The 21,397-nt window shown below is 36.8% G+C and overlaps 1 protein-coding gene across 12 annotated transcripts in view; it reads right to left on the bottom strand.

Moving 5' to 3' along the window:
- Positions 1 to 21,397, bottom strand: part of SHPRH (SNF2 histone linker PHD RING helicase) — a 66,747-nt gene that overhangs the window by 40,777 nt on the left and 4,573 nt on the right. For 10 of the 12 annotated variants that reach the window (XR_002828118.1, XR_002828120.1, XR_002828119.1 and 7 more), the window contains 13 exons: positions 19,298 to 19,974; positions 15,159 to 15,288; positions 13,994 to 14,212; positions 13,435 to 13,513; positions 12,368 to 12,518; positions 10,900 to 11,005; positions 10,020 to 10,276; positions 7,943 to 8,602; positions 5,886 to 6,137; positions 4,985 to 5,063; positions 3,026 to 3,189; positions 2,657 to 2,913; positions 1,373 to 1,494 (listed from right to left, as the gene is read on the bottom strand). Coding sequence is in view for 8 of the 12 variants with exons in the window: in XM_023750163.1 (XP_023605931.1) it covers positions 1,373 to 1,494; positions 2,657 to 2,913; positions 3,026 to 3,189; positions 4,985 to 5,063; positions 5,886 to 6,137; positions 7,943 to 8,602; positions 10,020 to 10,276; positions 10,900 to 11,005; positions 12,368 to 12,518; positions 13,435 to 13,513; positions 13,994 to 14,212; positions 15,159 to 15,288; positions 19,298 to 19,974 (3,153 nt within the window). In the remaining 4 variants the exon portion in view is untranslated. The remainder of the gene's footprint in view (positions 1 to 1,372; positions 1,495 to 2,656; positions 2,914 to 3,025; positions 3,190 to 4,984; positions 5,064 to 5,885; positions 6,138 to 7,942; positions 8,603 to 10,019; positions 10,277 to 10,899; positions 11,006 to 12,367; positions 12,519 to 13,434; positions 13,514 to 13,993; positions 14,213 to 15,158; positions 15,289 to 19,297; positions 19,975 to 21,397) is intronic. The other 2 variants (XM_023750166.1, XM_023750168.1) reach the window with 2 other exon arrangements.

The following is a 21,397-nucleotide window of genomic DNA, read 5'->3' as shown; positions in this document are numbered from 1 at the left end:
ATTAGAAAATAATTTCTATGAAAAAGTTTCCTGACTTAGTTGTTCACTTTGAATTATAAAGCACAGACCATTTTAGATTTTAGACTGAAGCCTGGAGTGCTACATAATCACAGGCACACTGAGCAACTGAGATGGCAATGATGATGAGGGTGATTAGAGAAAATCCAAACTTGCTAGCTAAACTGCATATTTCCTGGGGAATGTCTAAAGGGAAGATTTGCTCACAAAGGCACATATGTTATTCTTAGTTTATCAAGTGTATGTAATAATATGTCCTTTTCTCCTATTACTAGTTATTAATAAAATTTGCACTGTGAGCAGGTAAAAATTTGAGGTCACTTCATATTACCATAATCAATAACATCATTCCTTACCTATATGTTTGTATAAAGTTTTCAATGTGCTTTCACACTGCACCTTAAGAACAATACTTCAAGGCACATGGTATTAGCTATACTTTGTTGGCAAGGAAACAGATTCAGAAACCTTGAATAATATACTCAAGTTCTCAGGACTACAACTATAGCAAATAAGAAGCCTCATCTTTTTCAGTTCTTGCTTAGAGCTACTTCTACTTAGCACCTGTGAGTCTTTCTAACTCTACCCAAGTATCCAGGATTATAAGAGACACTTTCTGTTCTGGTTCTGTTATGCTGAAGAATTAATAACTAATGACAGGCCACTCCATTTAAAGAGGCTGAGAACATTGCCTTGTATTCCACAAAAGCACAAGTTTTTCTGGGCAACTGATTTTTTTAAAGTCTTATAAGGTAAAAGAGAATAATGATAAATTTTCTCCATGACTATATACCCAAGTAGACTAATGGATTGGAAATCTTTGTGGGATGGGAAGGTTGAAGGAACTGAAATTTACCATGAAATGCCTTTCTAACTCTAAATATCTTTCCAGCTCTAAAACTATAATAATGAGTTAGTTAACTTCACAGATTTTGTGAGGAATGTAGAAATAAAAATTTTCCAACTACTTAAAACTATATATTATTTCATCATTATGAAATACTTAAATGCCTTTAAGGACTATATTTTATTTAGTTTTGGGGAGAATTAAATAAAATTTTCTAAACTAAAGTTATTAGAGGAGGTTTTAAAAGTAACTTTTAAAAGGCTACGTTTCTATCAGTACTTTCCTCATTACTACTAGAAAGGCCCTAAGCATCACTACAGTTTATTATAAAGGCTACAAAACTATATAATTTCTTATTGTATTACAAATGCAATAATAGATTGAAGTAGTTATTGAAAAGAACACTCAATGATTCATTCAAGTTGCAAAAAGGTAACACTTGAGTTCAGACAGAGAGGAAAGTTATCATGAAGAAGAGTGAGAGATAACAAAGCAATCACCTTCTACCTTTAATGATGTGGATGCCTGCTAAGCCATTGAGAGCACAAACGAGTTGCCGATGTGCTTCTTCACATTCAGTTCCACATTTCTTCTGCAGTGATGTCAGAAGCTCTTCCATTGTCATGGTGCTACAAGAAGAGGCAGACTGCTTAGAACGTGAAAGAAAATCCTAAGCGAGAGTATTATCATATCGCCTAAGATCATCAGACGCTTACAGAGTCTTTGTGAAATCTTCAGCATCTCTCTTCACCTCCATTTTTATCACTATCACTTTTAACTTAATTACAGTTGTTCCCACTTATCCGTGGGGATACATTAAAAGACCCGCAGAAGATGCCTGAAACTAGAGATAGTACCCAACTCTATAAACTAAAAAAATATAAAAACAAATACCTTTTATATCTGGAGTGAAGCAAAAACAAAACAACAAAACTCTCCACAAGAGTCCTAATTTGAAAAGAGATGTTAAAAATCATAAAAATAATTTGAAGGTGTGATTCTCTTCCACAAATGAAGTTTCATACCAAAGAAAATAACCACCCTGCTAAAATAATTGACAGCTCAGTGATAAGGACATGAAACTGCGGGCTAGGAAGCTAATTGCTTAAATATTGTGTATTATTACTATACCAGAGGCCCGGTGCATGGATTCGTGTACCGGTGGGGTCCCTACGGCATGGCCTGCGGGGATCAGCTGAAACTGGCAGTCTAAGGCCACCTGTCGCTCCTGCTCATCCCGGTCCCACTGTGCCTGCTGCGGGCTCACACCCAGTCAGTCCCGATCGGGAGAGGCTTGTGCCACTGCAGTGGTGCTTGCCAGCCATGAGCCCTGTGTCTGGTGCCCGGTGGTCAGTGTATGTCATAGTGACTGGTCATTCGATCGTTAGGTTGCTTAGGCTTTTATATATATAGACTAGAGGCCCAGTGCATGGATTCGTGCACTGGTGGGATCCCTCGGCCTGTGACCTCTCGCAACCCAGGACCCCTAGTGGGATGTCAGAGAGCCGGTTTTGGTCCCATCCCCGCAGGCCAGGCAGAGGGACCCCACTGGTGCATGAATACGTGTACCGGGCCTCTAGTATGCATATAAGATCTTTGGTTAATCTCTCCCTTCCCGTCCCCTCCCCCCTTCCCTGTGAGATTCATCAATCTGTTCCATGTTTCCATGCCTGTGCGTTGAGTGTCTGCCCCCTAGTGGTCAGTGTGCGTCATAGCTATCGGTCGAAGGATCGCTTAGGCTTTTATATATATAAATTCTCAGTTGTAATGGGAGGAAACTGATGATGAAACCTTTTTTGGAGTGGCAGGAACTCTCCGCGAACGGCCTGTGGGTGGCAGCAGGCCTGCCGGAGCCTCAGCAGTGGGTACAGGATGGAGGTGACAGTCCTTCGGTCCAGGCTGCTGAGCTTCAGAGCCCAGTCAGAAATCTTCCTGAGTTTGACTACGGCATCCTGGCAGCACACCTCATGCTGACGGTGATAGAAATGTCTTTCCACTGGAGAAAAGTGGAGCCAGTGGGTTTCTTCTGTCTGAGGAGGTATCTGAATCTGTAGAGAGAGAGAGAGAGAAAAAAAATTTCACCTGGAAATTTAACTGTTCATTCCATCTCTTTTTTTTTCCTTTTAATACCCTTAATTAATAAAAACTTATTGTACTGACTTGGTCAATCACATCTTTCTTTGCAGACCTCCACAGAATCTTGGCAATAAAGCTGTAGAGGGGCTGAGGATTCTTCCTGCAGTAAGGGTGGTAGAGAAGTCGAACCCACCAGTGCTTGACACAGAAAGGTTCAACACCAAGAAAGACCACTAGCCCGAAAAGATCTAAAAAGACAAAAAGAACAGAGCACGCTGAGAATAACTGCTTCTGTATTTCTTCATTGCAGTTGTTAGAAACTGCCCAAATTGTGGGTGTCACAACTGCAGGAGTATTACCAGAAGCTAGTGGGTAGAAGCTAAATATCCTTAAATGCAGAGGACAGCTGCTAACGAAAAAGAATTATCTGGCCCAAAATGTCAATGAAGCAAAGGTTGAAAAATGCTGGTCTAACACACACAAAAAAACAAATGAGACTTCCACTTTCAAATACAACATAGTAAATCATGGCAGGCTAACACTCCCACTGTAACAACTACAACAAGAATCAGAGTTTTAAATAAATCAAAGAAAGGAAGAAAAGAGGAAGGAAAAAAACCCTAAAATTCCAGAAAGTTTTGGAAAACTTTCTTTAGGTAACTTGGGCAGGAAGAAACTTTTGGGTGTGATTTTCTTGACTGTGAAAATAGATTCATGGGTATATACATATATTTAAAATTCCCAAATTTTACATGTTAAATATTTACAGGTTTACTATATGTCATTTACTCCTTAATGAACCTGAATGGTGACAAGCGCTCAAAACATCTGCCAACACCTCACATATCTAAAGTAACCTACCCAGAAAACAGGAATTTTTGCTTATACTCTTTTAACATTAAAATCAGAAAAAAGTAACTCTGAGAGTCTTTTTCTTTTTTTAGTACCTCTCAGCTAACTTTTGAGATGAATGAGATCTTAGTAAGAACTAAATAGCTACAATTTGGGCAGTTTCCAAATGTAAGCGCAGACCACTAAATCTGGCCCTTTAGTTATCCTGATATTATTCTATAAATATATACTTTAATATAACTTACTAAAATTATACAAATATTTAAGTATGTACTTATAAAATCTCCCTAGATGATGTTTTTCTTCCTAAAAACAATTATCAGAAAGCAGACTGTTTTTAGGTCACAATAATGAATGTTGTTATTTTTATTTTAGCAAAGTGATAAGTTGTCTTGATGAAAACAAACAATATACAATAACTTGAATTTTCAGTGAGATAAGTTTTGAGGATGAATATTTGCCACAGGACTCCAAGAATATTTATATTTTACAATTTAACAACATTTTAATGACAGCTTTTAGGGAACTTCTTATGTAGAACAACTTTAAACTTTTAGTTTTAAATATTCACAACTTGAATAAAAGTTTTAAAAATGCAACGTCTGCTCTTTGGAAAAACTAAGTTACATAAATGAGTATGTAGTAGAAGCATGAGTTCTACTGTGTGGGGGGAGAGAGAGGAGAACTAGACACAAGCTAAATGTCCAAGAGGAGAAACAGTTGAAGGGATAATGGCATAACCACATGGTGTGATATTATACAGCTATTAATATTTTATTACTTTTACAATTAGTAAAATTATAATGAATTCAGGCAATAAAAATTATGGTCCTATATTTATAGATACAGCCAATTAAAATGAATTCTCTCTCATCGGGTTCTTTGTGTTTTCTATCTACTACTTTGGAACTTTGAGTTCAATTTGGACCTTATCTCCACTGTGCAGGCATGAGCAATGACTGCTCAACTTAGTACAATGGGAATACTCACTATATATCTGTCCTCATGTCTATAATCAAAAATTACCCAATTCCATTAAAAAAGATAAATGCTTATAACTACAGGAGTCAAATATAAATACATATATAATCACTTAAGTAAGGATTTCAGCAAAGGTTAAAAGAACAATACTTTCTCTTCAAAAATTAAGCTTTTCAAATACATGCAGTATGTGAGAAAACCATATATTACCCTCCAGTCCTCTCTGTACTGGAGTACCACTGATGCACCAGCGATTAATCCCACTCAAGCGCTGAGCCATTTCTGCAGCCTGATGAGAGAGAAATATGGAATAAAAAAGAAAAGAAAAAATAACCACAGGAAAAATGCAGAAGTCAGGAATGTTGACTCATGAAAACAGCCCATGGAAATCTACACTTTGGGTCAGAGGCACTTGCTTCTATTTAGTAGTTACCATATTCCATGTTGACTGTCCTATTCAATGGGCCAACTTATAATATAGTGGTTCTCATTAGCAGGATGCCACGTGTCCCCCTCCACGCCCCCCCAAAGGAAGGGTAGTTCAATTATATGTAGAATGAAAAGGCTCCCTGAATGACTGATACATCCTCACCCCATCCTGCAGTGAATCACTGTACTAAGAGATGTGATTCAAAAATTCAGGTTACAGGTTGGCCAAAGACAGGAATAAAGACATGTGACAAAGGATGAATCAAAATTCTATCTTCTAAAGTAGCATTTCCATTGCCATCTGGTCTCTCTGATAAAAAACTACCAAAGTCAACTTTGGTACAAAGCTATCAGAGCCTATATGATAAGCTTTCCACTTAGCAGAAATGCTTACAAAAGTCTCTAAATACAGTTTATCCTCATCACACATAAACTGCCATCTTATTCAAATATACATGGGCACTGCAGACAGAGCAATGATTCAGAGTACTGAAAAATTCCTAAGGGTTATGCAGTTCACAGCATAAAAACAAACATAAGAGTATTTAACAGCAAATTTCTGGCTAATATCAACACTGTGGTTAATTAATTACATTTAAATTTTCTATGGACAGCTTCTCCCAACCCCTTCCCCTGTCCCCATCTCTTCCTCAGCTCTCAAAAAATCTGCAGAAACTCTCACTTTTACAGCAGGACATTCAACCATCTGAGCTTCATCAAGGCAGATCCTCCACCATTCCACAGCTACCAGGGGGCTTGGAATAGCCATATAGCGCTTCTGGTTCCGTAAGCGACGTCCATCCTCACTATTGCTGTGTGGGATATCTACATAATTTAGCTCTGAACGAAGGACATCATAGGTAATGATAACTATATCCTGTTCTGCCAAAAAATGAGGCTGTAAAAAGCCATCTTTCTTCACTCCTTGATATACCTAGGAAATAACCAGCACAGACAGTTCATTGCAGAAAAGCTCTTCAAAGGTCATTGAAATAATCATTTACGTATCCCTTACAGAGCCCTTTCTCCATGTTTGGCACCAACCATGCTTTGAGATACCTTCCATACCTGTCAAGAGAAAGACACATTTTAGTGTGGAAGACTAATAATAGGAGCAAAGTGAAAGAACTGTAACAGAAGTAAATGTAATAGCATCACAGTGGAAGGACCAACTCCACGGCTGGAAAGGTAAATTCAGAGAGGAGTTAAAAGTTTAGGTGGATCTTGAAGAACATTTAGGAGTTCTCAAGGGGAAGGACAGGAGAAAAGGACATGACATATAGGTAGGTAGGCAGATGGAATCAACAACATTTGCAAAAAAGCACAATGATACAAAAAACTAGGAAAGTAAGGGCTATTACTTACTGAATGCTTTTTATATTTCAGACACTGTGCTAAGCTTTATCTACTTTCAACAACAATCCTGTTAGAGGCTGTTATCATTCCTATCGCACATGTAAGAAACATGAAGTAACTTGCTCAAAACTGGGAGAGCCAAGCCCTAGTCTGTTTGCTCAGTGGTTAGTGTCGGGCCTCCCTGGATTGAAGTGTCTTGGGTTCAATTCCGGTCAAGGGCACAAACCTCGGTTGCAAGCTCGATGCCCATTCCAGTTGGGGCACATGTGGGAGGCAATCAATCGATGTGTCTCTCTCACATTGATTTTTTTTCTCTCTCTGTCTCTCCCGCTCTGTTCCACTCTGTCTAAAAATCAAAACTCAGAGGGAAGGCAGGGGAGGGTGGGGGGGAGGGGGAGAGATCAACCAAAGGACTTGTATGCATGCATATAAGCATAACCAATGAACACAGACACTAAGGGGGTGAGGGCATGAGCTGGGGGGATGGGTGGAGGTAATGGGGGGTGAAGGACACATATGTAATACCTTAATAAAGAAAATTAAAAAAAAATAAAAAATAAAAAATAAATAAAATAAAAAGTATATAAAAAAATCAATAGAAAAAAAATATCCTCGGGTGAGGATTAACAAAAAAATAAACAAAAATAAACTGGTAGAGCCAAGATTCAAACTAAGGTCTGTTTACCCCACAGAACAGAGCTGTTCAATCACAAAGATGGCATTTTGCTTATTACTCTCTCCATGCCTATGAAAGTGGCTGAAATACAGAAAACCTACAATAACATTTGAATGGGAAGAAGCACTGAGTGAAAAAGAACATTAACATTAGTAAACAATGACACTGAATGAACACACACTACATGTCAGCACTTTATCAAATTATCTTCCCAGTAAGTCTGTGAGGAGATACTATTTTCAGAACTTAGCACAATTCCTGGCATAAAATAGGTGCTCGATAAATATTTGGTAAATGAGTAAATTCTTACTTTATAGATAAGGTAACTGAGGCTTCAGAGGATGATTCTGGAGCTATGAAGTGGTGGGTCAGACAAGTAGCTACTATCATACAATGCTGTTTTTGAACTGCATTCCTCTCTGGGTATAAATGCTTATATAAAGACTTTCATTTACATGATAAAGAATTTGTTCAAAAGCTTTCATATCTTTCTACTCAAATTCTTTAACTTCTTAACTTCTAATGTGAGAAAAAAATAGTCTACCATTCTATTTAATGACCTCAATTTCCTCCTCAAGTTCTGATTTACTATTATCTCATTACGTTATTTTTTGGATAAACAACTAAGTGACAAAAATTATAAAAACTATCATAAAGAAGCAAAATTTACACTTTTCTATCCCTTTAAGGAGCCCAAATCGCCTTACCAAGACTCGAAGAGATGATGATCTCACATGCCTATTGATTTCATCCACCCACTGATGACATATGGAACTGGGTGAGATGATCAGAGTTGCTCTAGTTGATACTGGCTCCATTGCAACAAGGCAGTGGGGGCAATAGAAAGGCTTAATCTTCAGATTCTTCTCTTCATAATTCACACATTTTGCATGTTGCCACAGGTGGCATTTTAGGCACTGAACACGAGGCTTACGGTCGATATGGTCAAGTTCACCACATATGCACTCAAAGCGATAATCAGACGAATTATAGGGACTCATAATATTAGAATGTGGCACATCACCACCAGCAGGGTTTAGAGATTCAGCTTGGGTCTCTGCTGCATCTTCTTGCTGGACTTCAAAGACACAGGTACTTGTGGATGTGGTAACATCAGTGATTCCAGAGTCACTGGTCGCTGGGTCATGATCTTGTAAACTGAGATTGATGTCAGGTTGACTTTGTTCCTTTTTTGTGGATGGAACAGGCTTTTTTCTCATTTTACTACGATTTCTCCTGGGCTTATAGTAATAATAGTAAGGATCATCATCATCATCAGAGGTGTTTGATGGCAAGTATTCAGAATCTGTGTCCTTGCTCAATGACTTTCTGGATTCTTTCTGAATTTTCCTCGGACTCCATACTGCCTATGAAAAACATTAATTTATTTCAACAAGCTACATTTCTGAAATTAAATTTCCAACTTTGTTGATGGGCTTTACATAAAAATCCTGCTACTGTTTTTCCTGAAGAGAATTACTCCTGATCAGTGACTTTCAATTTGCCCTTTCTAAAAAGCCTCCCCATAGTCTGCAGGTCTAAAAAGAAGGCATACTGTATAAGTAAGATATGGAGAAAATAAAAATTAGAAAGATAAAAGGAGCTACTCATACTTTGGTATTAACCTCTTGTAATTTATAGTCTGCCTAAATCAATAAAAGACTAGTAGTTTATAATACATAAATATATAAATGAGGGCGATTATAAAAATTACAAGTACTAAAATATAGCATTTAAAGAAAGTGAGAAGTTAACTTACTAGTTACTGCAATTAGCAAACGACGCCCTTCTTTCTTTCTCCTTTCTACTTGTGTTCCCTCCTGCAATTATTTATTGAATGTCAATTCTGTTTGATGTTGGGGATATACTTTGAGGAATATTTAGCCCCTGCTTTCAAAGGGGTATGTTGGAAAGAGAGAACAGTAAGACGATGATGCTACAGGAATGTGTAAGAGGGCTGTACTGAGAGGGGCTGTGATGAGAAGGCAGGTGCCAGCAACAGCTTCCTTGAAGGGAGGTCAGAGCCAAGGTTGAACAGAGGAGTTGGGACACTTAACACGGAATGAATGGTATCAATTGAAGGAGATTTTCTTGTTTTGGTGATAGAAGAATTAGTAAAAGCCAGGAGTTCATTGTAGTCTTCTACCCTGGCTGGGGAAAAACTGTTGAGACTCCCTACTTGAGGAAATGAACTTATTTATCTGTGTTTTTCACAGTAGCCAAGCTGGGAGCTCCACAGTTGGACTTGCTGTCATTAGTCTTTCCTCGATTTATGTTTACAAATTCGTAACTATTTTCTTAAAAGCAAATTGAAATTAGTAGCCCCAAAGAAGCAGTTTTATAACAAAATGCAAACATTTTATAAGATGATGAACATGGGAAAAGAAAGACTATATAAAAGATTCAAAATGTATATAAAGAGCTATGCAAATATAAGGTATCAACATTTTTAATATATGGAACTTTTAAACTGCTGGCAACAGTATAAGAATAGAGAAGTTAAACTTTATAATATGCTTAACCAACTAATTTTATAATTCATGCAATAAATACTTGAATACTTGCTTATAGGCCAAGCAGGGTTTAATGGTAACCAAAATAAAGTTTCTATTCTGATGGAACATATATTCAGGAAGTAGAAAAAACATAAGTCATAGCCATAAGTGATGTTCCTAACCAGGCTGTTATTTATCTTCAGATGGTAAAAGCTTCAGTGTCAAGGTGGGATCCATCAGTACATTCTGTGAGGCATCACATATAGCTACTTAGTAAGTGCTCTGTTACCTGCTTTTTGGTTTTATCATATATATCCTCTTCCTTGTAATTCTTCCCCAATGTAAAAGTCCCAGAAAAACCATGGCCTTTGATCTGTTTCACAAGACCTTCGAAAATTAAACATTTCAGCATCCGTTTCAGAAGACTCTTGTTGCGATGAACATCATATCTATATATAGAACTGACATACTTATAGATGGAAAGGATGGAAACTCCCTTTTTTCCATTCATTTCTTTCACAGCTGTCAGGATCATCACACGTGTAGCTAAATGTAAAAGGATATGCTAACTCAGTCAAAATAATTAAAATTAAAAGAAAATAAAAATCAGTTCATTTTAATGTGCATTGAGAAACAAGTTAATCAAAAATAAAGCAAATATTTACTGAAGGTATGTTGTCTCTATATTGTCATTTTGAAGACTATATAATAAAAATTTATCTCAACACATTAATAATTACTGTAATGGATATAATTTAAGAAAGCATTATTTGTGAGTTTATTATTCTTACAAAGCAAGTATCACTTAAAATTATTTTAAAGACCCTCTCACAATTATCTATGTATGCTATTATGAGTAAGAGAAACATTCATTTGTTAGCAGAAATTGAGGTAGCTATGCTTGAGAATAAACAAAGCCTGGTTTAAATTGTAAGCTAAAAAAATTTAAATATAATATTGAGCAAGAACTACCTGGACCAAGTTAAAAAAAAAAACAAGAATTTATTTTGTTAGGATACTCTGACTTATAATTAAACCTATTTATTCACAGTATAAACAACCATAAACACAATTATTCGTACAATGACAAGATATCTCCATAAGAGGATTACAAGAGCTACAACAGAAAACTGTAAAAAGATATTTTCTTTGAGAGATTTCATACTTACGGGGGCACTGAACTTTTTCTTTTGGTTCAATTTCCATAATCTGAGTTTCTGTGTTTTTTACTTGTCCTCCAGAATGTGATGGAATGAAATAGTTGACCACTTTTCCCTGATATAAACAACATTCAGTAGTCACATAGGGTTTTGCTTTCAGAATTCTGAGTTGCTTATTAAAATTAACCTTCCTTCTATTAAGGAGATGCAAAAGAGTTGTAAAAAGTTATAAAAAGGCTAAATGTGCTATTCATACCTACAAACATTTTTTTGTTTCAGGGCTTACAGCTAGCTATCACTTTTACAAACTGTGCAAATTATGTATTACCTTAAATTATCTAAATATTAAGTGTGGGACTTCTGCAATTAACTTTTTATTATTATTATATTTTTATTGATTTCAGAGAGGAAGGGAGAGGGAAAGAGAGATAGAAACATCAATGATGAGAGAGAATCATTGATTGGTTGCCTCCTGCAGGCCCCCTACCAGGGACCAATCCCGCAACCCGGACCTGTGCCCTTGACCGGAACTGAACCCAGGACCCTTCAGTCCAAAGGCCAACACTCTATCCAATGAGCCAAACCGGCTAGGGCTGCAATTAACTTTTTAAGGCTTGTTTAAATACAGAATTAACCCATTTAACTTATACTAATACTAAAAATAACTTAGAATTAAAATATCTAATGAGAAGAAAATGCCAAAAAGAAATTACTGATACTTAAAACTGCATATTCCAATCTATTTTTCTACAAAGGAAATAGCTATTTTCTACTGTCTACTCAAACCTGAAGGCCTAACATTGCAAATCAGACCCTATCAAAATATCATATTATCACTAAGTTTGTGAGCATGGTTGTGGGTCTTACAGCTAATTACAGTTATATCCTTAATTAGTGGGCTCATTTCAGCAAATTTAATTTTAGATTTAATTAGGGAAAAATATGAACTCTATTTCCTCAGTGGAACAGTTTTAAAACTCTAAAATTTACATTTTGATACACAATTATATATTTTGGAACAAGGATTTCCAGTTTATTTCATCTAGCGCTCTAATTAATAAGCTATGTATCCTTTAAAAAGTTCTCATTATTACATTTTTATTTACATATCTGATATTTGTGCAATTTAAAAAGAAACAGTTCTCAAAAATATTTAGTGGTACTATGGAGACTTGTAATAGTGACAAAACGTTTGAGGAAGTAATATATTTTCCTAAGGGCATTTCTCTGCCAACTAAAAGCAAGTCTGGTGAGAGAATATCCCCCTTCCTAGTTGGCCAACATCACTTAAGACAACCCTGCCAGGGCAGAAACATCCCATTCTCTGTGTCCACTTGAAGGTAACTAATAGCTAATATAAGTCATCAGCTGCAGCCTAAATTGTAAGGGTTGACTTAAGTACCAAGCAAATCTTCGACCTATGATGATTTATGAGAACATATGTCCCCTGCTTTCCCAAGCCCTACAGTACTCCTACCTCAGGAAGAGTCAGAGCATCTTGTTTGACATCCTGTCGAATGTGTGTCAGAATCAGAGCCAAAACCTCCACCGTCTTTCCGAGACCCATCTCATCTGCTAAGATTCCACCAAACAACTGTGGCCCAGCACTTGGGTACTCACGGATGATGCTAACAGAGAAGAAACAAGAAAAATACACCATAGGAATACAATTAAAATTATACTGTTCCTAAAGAGAACTAGAAGAAATGCATAAAGTCTAACTTTTAAAACTACATTTTAGGGTGAAAAAATTCAAATCCCTATTTCTAGAATATAAGACTGTGACATTCAAAAACTGCCTGAGCTGACAACTAAGACTGCAGAAACAAGAGTGGTCTTGGTAAACAGCCATCATTTTTTCTCTTCTAAAATAAAAGGAAGCATGTCTGCCTTCTTTGAGACCTTTATGAATTTGGAAATAAAAAAAATAAGAAGGGCAATAACTACTGACTCACTAATCATATTTAAGGATTCCTGTAATTTTTATAATAGACTTTGAAAAATTTAATGAAAAATATAAATACTGACCCATAATTGGATGAGATATTTTCTTAGACTTATAATCTCTTTATTTATTTTTTTAAATATATATTTTATTGATTTTTTACAGAGAGGAAGAGAGAGGGATAGAGAGTTAGAAACATCGATGAGAGAGAGAGTCATCGATCAGCTGCCTCCTGCACATTCCCTACTGGGGATGTGCCCGCAACCAAGGTACATGCCCTTGACCGGAATTGAACCTGGGACCCTTGAGTCCACAGGCCGACGCTCTATCCACTGAGCCAAACCGGTTAGGGCAATTATAATCTCTTTAAATATCAATGACTAAGCATCTTAAGTCTCTTGTATAACATTCATTTACTGAAAAATGACAAGTGCTATTAATTCTATGTCTATCTTATCTATAAAAATGACTAATGAGACTTTAACTTAGTATTCCTTCTTGAGGTACTGCTAAAGCTCAAGATATATATTACCAAACTCATATAGGTTTCATAATATTTATTTTCAATATCACACACATAAATAAAAGTTTTGCCATACCAGCCTGTGTATGGGTTGTAGTAGAGTTTCAAACCCTCAGATGTAACAATCTCTCGCCATAAGAAGTGCAGGGCATTTTCTAAAGAAAAATATAACCATAAAAATAAGTTTTTGTTTGTTTTCTTTTCTGCCAGATAATGACATTAAAAATAAGTTAACAAACAGGATAACCTGGTAAGCCACATACACATGGGAAAAAGGCTAGGATTTCTTTTACTCTTTTCTTCAAATACTATTTTTTAGCTTCCTTTGCTTTGGGCACAACTATTTTTCATATAAGCAAGTGATAAGACAGAAAAACAAAGTATAGCATATAACAGAGGACTAACAGGAAAAGAAAACTAATACATATAATCAACTCCTACCCATGAATGAATTTCCCTAACTTCAATTTTGAGGCATGTCTTAGAAAATAATTTTGTTCATAGTAACACGCATTCTATCCTATCTTTTCAATATGATTTAATATTCCCCCCCCCCCCCCCCCAACCAACACACACTCTCTCTCTCTTATAATCCCTCTTATCAATTTGCCTTTCTGGAAGCATCTTATACTTGCCACTAACGGGAGTACTTCTGAAATGCTCTTGTTGTAGCATCCAATTGACAGCCTCTCTTTGGTAAGGTCTCAACACAGGAGTCAATGCAGGATGCTGGACATCCACTTGAATGGATTGTGTTTCTTGCTGATGTGTTTGCTTCACAAAGTGATAGAGCTCATCAATGTCCTGTCCCTCTGGCTCACTCTCTGAATCTTCCTCATCCTCTTCCAACACATCTGTATATCCAATAACAAGGTGCTCAAAACAACCCGATTTACCTTTTATAGTTACAAGCAATTCTTATTTCAAAGACACACCATGCACTCTCTCAACTCTGAGGATTTAATCAGTGTGTTTTGTCACTGGAGGGCCCTACCCTTAATTCTTCATGAATCAAAAATCTACCCATCCATCCTTCAAGGTGGTTCAGGTGCTACTTTTACCATGGCATGTTTTTTTCTCCCATGGTTAGAATGATGTTCTCCTCTGTGTTCATGCAATACCCTTATACTCTGGATAGAGCAATGAATTGCATTCTGTCAGGTAGTGCAACCATGTACATATGTGTATTTGTCCCTTCTACAGTGAACTGTAATGTTCTTTGAGGCAAAGCCTGCCTTTTGTTTTTATAGCTCCTTAGAGCTGGCAAATGCTTTGCCCATTGTAGATATTTAATAAACATCTGAGGAACTGAATGTAAATACCTTTTGCAGTTTATAGAAGGAAAATTTATTTCACTTTTATATATTCATATAAAAATATCCACATGAGACATAATGTCTCTATGTCTAATAAGGCAAGAGTTCCCACTGTCTATCTTAGCTAAAAAAAGGCATTTGGTAGCACCTGTAGCCAATCAGGAGGTAAGTATGTAAGTCAATAATACAAATTTGTAAGAATATCAGATTCATTTTTGGACACAACTGCCATGTGGAAAATTTGTGCCTACTATAACATGAAAAAAAAATTTACTATAAGCTAAGCACAGTAAAAAGTAAATAAGGACACAAATTATATTAGTAAAATTATAAAAGTATAATTTTGTCAGAGATTTTATGGAGGTTGTTTAATTTTTATTATGGTTCTATTAGTTGTATTTTCTGGTTGTTATGTACAGGAGTGTGGCGGGGGGAACCACAACTCTTAAGTAACAGCAATTTTTAAGCTTACTTTAAAAATTACCTGGAATAATAAAATTGTATAACTTTTCCATCACTTTCTTCATGAGTTGATTGAACTTTTTCATTCTTGAATTTGCATCACTCAAAAAGTCTAGTTTTGCTAGGCCGTCTTCCAAAAGATAAATTCCAACCTACAAAGAATCAACAGAAATATTTTAAATTGTACTATGCCACTCTTTATGAAGATATTAAAAAAAACATTTTTTTTTACTATCATCATTTTTACTGTACTTGTCTCACAAACACCAAATATCTATCTATCAAATCTCCCTCATCTATTTTCACTTTCAGTAACAAATTCATTCTACAAATGCAATGCTTACTATATGTGGTGCATCCTTCAAGTTGCTAGGAAAAAATACTTCCCTAACTTGATCCAAACCTGGGAAGATGTGATGAGAACACCAATTCTACCTAGCAAGTCAATGATTTCCAACCTTGATGAGCATCAGAGTAATCGGTGAAGTTGGCTAAGAATGAAAATTCTCCCAAAAGATGCTGACACACATGCCAGGAGTTAGATTTGGGAGTCCTTGTTAATAGTCCCTGTTAAACATTTAAATGTATAGGAAACTGAACTTGATTATGTTTTATACCTTGATTCTGGTAAAGCAATGCAGTAGGAAGCTTTACAGTCGAAAATACTTTAATTTGAATAATGGCACTGGTATTTAGGAGCTAAATAAATAGCAAAATATATTTGTTTTGACCTAAATGTTATTTGCAAAATGGAGAGAAGCCTATATGAGATAGTCCAGACGATACAATTTTAAAACTTCCTAAAGGTAGATACTGATAAGTGCAGCTTCCTTCACTCCCCTCTATTATCCTGGATCTGATTCCCTAATCACTGAGATTCTCATGTTCTTTCACTAAAGAACAAGAATCCAACGCAGCATTATACAGAAATGGGGTGGCCAAGATTACATTTCATTAACATTTTTACTCTGCTTGTGTTCACTTACAGACTGCTTACTATAGCGGTTAATAATGCGGATTTTTTTCAATAGATGGAGTTACACATATGTTGATATATACGCGATTTGATATGTATTTTATTTTGTTGTATTGACAACAAGCTTCAAAACTTCCTTTGTCAAATTTTCTGAAGGTGTTAACATCATAGATATTTTTACGCTTAAAAATGTCCAATTTCGTGCCAAAAAAAAAAAAAAAGAAGAAGAAAAGAGCATTTGCAGGAAGTTTTAATTCATTACTTTATTTTGAAGAAAAGTGCTGCTGAATACTTCGGGAAGCTTATGGTGAACATGCTCCATCTCAAGATATTTGTGAACGCTGGTTTAAACGCTTTGAAAGTAATGATATCGATGTGAAAGACAAAGAACATCCAGGTCAACCAAAAAAGTTTGAAGACCAACAATTACAAGCATTATTGGATAAAGATGCATGTCAAACTCAAAAACAACTTGCAGAAAGATTAAACGTTGCTCAGCAAACAGTTTCTAATCGTTTACAAGCAATGGGAAAGATTTTAAAGGAAGGAAAATGGGTGCCACATCAACTGAACGAAAGAAATGGAAAACCGAAAAGTCATCAGTAAAATGTTGCTTCAACGGCATGAAAGAAAGTCTTTTTTGCATTGAATTGTGACTGGTGATGAAAAGTGGATTTATTTTGAGAATCCCAAATGCACAAAATCATGGGTTGATCCAGGTCAACCATCAACATCGACTGCAAGGCCAAATCACTTCAGAAAGAAGACAGTGCTCTGCATTTGGTGGGATCAGGAAGGTGTGGTGTATTATGAGCTTCTAAAACCAGGTGAAACCGTTAATACTGATTGCTACCAACAACAAATAATCAATTTGAAACATGCTTTGATCGTGAAACGACCAGAATGTGCCAGAAGACACAGCAAGGTAATTTTGCTTCATGATGATGCACCATCACACACTTCAAAACCAGTTAAAGACACGTTAAAAGATCTTGTCTGGGAAGTATTAACCCATCCGCTGTATTCACCAGACCTTGCTCCTTCAGATTACCACTTGTTCTGATCGATGGCACACGCACTTTCTGAGCAGCACTTCAAAACATACAAAGAAGTGGAAAATTGGGTCTCTGAATGGTTTGCCTCAAAACAAGAAAAGTTCTATTGGGATGGTATCCACAAATTAACTGAAAGATGGAGGAAATGTGTAGCTAGCGATGAACATTACTTTGAATAAAGCACTTTTGATGTTTCTCTTGAAATTATTGTGTTTTCTTTGATTACAAAATCCGCATTATTAACCGATACACCTAGTAAATACTTAAATAGTTATACAAATCAAGGTCAAGTAACACAGAATAGATCAAAACTTGGATTGTAAGGGAGGTGGACAGAACACAGATACAAATCCATAAATTCTTACTTGTTATCATTGAGCCACAATTTTGATACAATCAACAAAGAGAGAGAATGCTTGGTTGCATAAATTCATTGTCTAGGGAATAATTATAGTTTAACACTTCTAAATTTTCTCATTTCCTACTGTCAGTTCTGAAACTACAAACAGGGCTACAACGTAACTGCTTTTTAATGTGAGAAATACATAAGACACAGTTTTCAAATGAACAAAGATAAATTCAACATATTAGAACTTCTTCAAGTTTTAGCATGAAGGCATGTTGACCTGCTTCAAAGTTTAGAAAGTATATTTACTTATATTATCTCACCTGATTCTCAACCCAACTGTATGAAGTAAAAAGAATGGGTATTAATGCCCACTGGTGTGGTTCAGTGGTTGAGCATTGACTCATCAACCAAGGGGTCCCTGGTTCGATTCCCAGTCAAGGTACAGGCTTGGGTTGTGGGCTTGATCCCCAGTAGAGGGCACACACAAGGCAGCTGATTGATGTTTACCTCACACATCAATGTTCTCTCTATCCCTCTCCCTCTCTCTCTAAAAATCAATAAAAATCTATTTTTTAAAGAAAGAATGGGTAATGTTTATATTTCACACAGAAAAAGGCTGCAATTAGAACATTTAAAGGATTCACATAGTGACTTGGCTAGTGAGTAGCAGAGCCTGAAATGAATAATACATTTATTTATTTATTTACTGAAAATCTCTTTAGTATCAGGCATTTTACTAGGCTGCAAAGATAAAAGACTTTATAGTCTAGTGAGGGAGAAAGATCTAAAATGTAAGTATGCTACAAGTGAAAGAGGCAAAATTAAGCATAGGCATCAGGTGTGATGGGGAAGGCACATTAACACCATCCATGGAGTTTAAGAAAAGCTCTCCCTATATGAAGTAAACTCTGAGCTAAATATTAAAGAATGACCAAGAATTATCAAAGAAGAGGAAGGGGACAACCCAGGTAGAGGGAACTTTTAAAAAGCAAAGATGTGGAAAGATGGCAGGAAATGTGCAGGAAACAAACCGATATGGAATTTCTGGGACAAAATGAAAAGCAGAGTGGTAAAAGATAAAGCTGGAGCAGACAAGGGTCTATCAAAGGAAGGACTTATATGTCAGATTATACTTAATTCTGTAGGCAGTAAAGAACAGAATCCCACTTGCATTTCAAATTATACTATTCCAGAGGCAAAATAGATCAGAGTTGAAAAGGCAAGCAGGGAAATGGTTAAAGGATTGCTGAAGGAAGAGAGATAACGAGGACCAAAACAAGTCATTAAGAGTAGAGCTGCAAAGGAGGAATTGGGAAGATCTCCTTGAAAAAGTTCAGCCTGAAAATAACCAGCCGTAATATGTGTGTGTGTGTGTGTGTGTGTGTGTGTGTGTATAAAAAATAGTTATTATGAAAGCCCAAAATAAAGTGTGCTTTGAAACTTAATGAAAGGTTATTGCTGGCTTAACAGACCTTCCTAGTAAGATAACGTCAAAAAGGACTGCCCAATGCAGAAGCATCTTTAAAGACACCACAGAGCCCTAACTGGTTTGGCTCAGTGGATAGAGCGTCAGCCTGCGGACGCCAAGGGTCCCAGGTTCTATTCCGGTCAAGGGCATGTACCTTGGTTGCGGGCACATCCCCAGTGGGGAGGGTGCAGGAGGCAGCTGGTCGATGTTTCTCTCGCATTGATGTTTCTGACTCTCTATCCCTCTCCCTTCCTCTCTGTAAAAATTCAATAAAATATATTTAAAAAAAAAAGACACCACAGATATTGAGTACCTTAATAATGTGATTTCCATCTGGTTTGTGGTAAAGTTTTATTCTTCTCTTCTTTTGTAGCCACCCCAAATCCTCTAACATTTCACCACTGAAGGATGATTCCACTCGGGTACCCTTGTCACAAACACTGCTTGGCTTGTTGAGTCCTTTTTCTTGTTTCTCCACATCTATGCATTCTGAATGAACATAGATCAGGAACTGACTGCTTGACTCTGAACTGACCAGTGTAAAACTCCTTTCAGAAAAATTTTCAATTAAACTCTGTTCCGGAAGAAGCTGAAGAGTGAATTCTCCTAGAAGTGCTTTCCAAGAATTATCAAAGTGACAGGGAGAAATCACAATATTCAGCTTTACTGACAAAGGGGAAAAACTGTCACCAATCTCTTCTTTATTGATTGATTTTGAGATGCACACTGACTCTGAACATCTCTTTTTATCTCTGTGAGCCACTTCTTCCTTTAGGCTATCATCTATGATGATGCACTGAGCAGAAGAGGACTCTGAAGCTGTGCAGGGATGCTCATCATCAGTTAAGGTGACAGGTTCATTCCTTCTGTCCTCATGCATATTCCAACGAAGCTGCTGTTGCTTTTCTTCATCTACTTTCACTGGAGGAGCGCGTTTCCGTCGGTTGCTCATTTTCACTTTTTTTTTTTTTAAATGGGTAAACGTGAACTCTAGAAGACAAATGCAACAGTAGGCATTCTGAGAACTTCAGAGTTAAAGGGCTCCCAGATAAGAAATTCAGCATAAACTAGTAGTCCATATATATAACATGAAATCTTCAGAGGAATACAAAAAGCAGTGAATAATTTTTTAAGAAGTCAAACACAGCTAAGGAACACAATGACCAAAATCTCATGCAGCATATAAATTCTGATGGTTTTACCAGTAATTAATGGATAAATTTAATAATAATTTGAATAAAATAAATTCTAAAAATACATTTAAATTATATCTCTCAAATATCCTAGAAATGCATATTTAAAGATTTTTAGTAACATGTACACTCATATCATCACTACAGAATTTAAAATTTGTTTTATAATCCCAAAGGGTTAACAAAACTTCACTTGATCCTTACATAGCCTTAAAAATCCCCCAAAATAGATCTTTCAAAAGAGAAAGATAAAAATAGAGAAATATATTTCTTTTTATGAATTAGCAGATACAAAAGTTAAGAGGGATAGCTGGGCAAGGAATAAGGTGATAATGGCAACCAGGGGAAACGAAGCAGACAAAACAAGAGAACAAAAAAATGTACAGGCACTTGAATTCTATGTAGATGAATGGGTAAAAAAGCTGTGTCCATTCACACAATGAACTACTTACTACTCAGCAGTAAAAAACAAGGAAATATTACCTTTTGCAACAGCATGGATGGACCTAGAGAGTATTATACTAAGTGAAATAAGCCGGTCAGAGAAAGACATGTACCATATGATTTCACTTATTTGTGGAACCTAGTGAAGAAAATAAACTTCACTAGGTTCAGATACAGAGAACAGACTGACACCTGTCAGAGGGGAGGGGATTGGGGACAGGGTGAGAAGGGTGAAGAAATTAAGCAAAGAAAAAAAAAAGACTCCTGGACACAGACAACAGTATGGTGATTGCCAGAGGGAAGAGAGTGGGGGATGGTGGGAGGTAGAAAAGGGTAAAGAAGTGATAAATGGTAATGGAAAACTTGACTTGGAGTGGTAACTCACAATACAATATACAGATGATATACTGTAGCACTGAACCCTATATAATTTTATTAACCAACTAGAGGCCCAGTGCATGAAAATTTGTGCACTGGTGGAGGGGGGTGTCTCTCAGCCCGGCCTGCCCCGTCTCACAGTCCGGGAGCCCTCAGGGGATGTCCTACTGACAACTTGGGCCCACTACCCACGGGGAGCGGGCCTAAGCTGCAGTCTGGCCTCCCTCTGCAGGAGGTGACCGGCCAATCAGGGGAAGGCACTATGCCCATCACCCCCTTGCTGCTGCTGCCTCTGGCCTCCCTCTGCGGGAGGTGACCCGGCGATCAGGGGAAGGCAACACCTCCATCATGCCTCTTGTGCTGCCAATGCTGGCCATGAGGCTGCCTGAGCTTCAGCC

The sequence above is a fragment of the Myotis lucifugus genome, unplaced genomic scaffold (genome assembly GCF_000147115.1).
Source record: "Myotis lucifugus unplaced genomic scaffold, Myoluc2.0 scaffold_11, whole genome shotgun sequence".
Lineage (NCBI taxonomy): Eukaryota > Metazoa > Chordata > Mammalia > Chiroptera > Vespertilionidae > Myotis > Myotis lucifugus.
The sequence above is the reverse complement of the archived record's forward strand: the minus strand, read 5'-3'. Positions and strand labels throughout refer to the sequence as shown.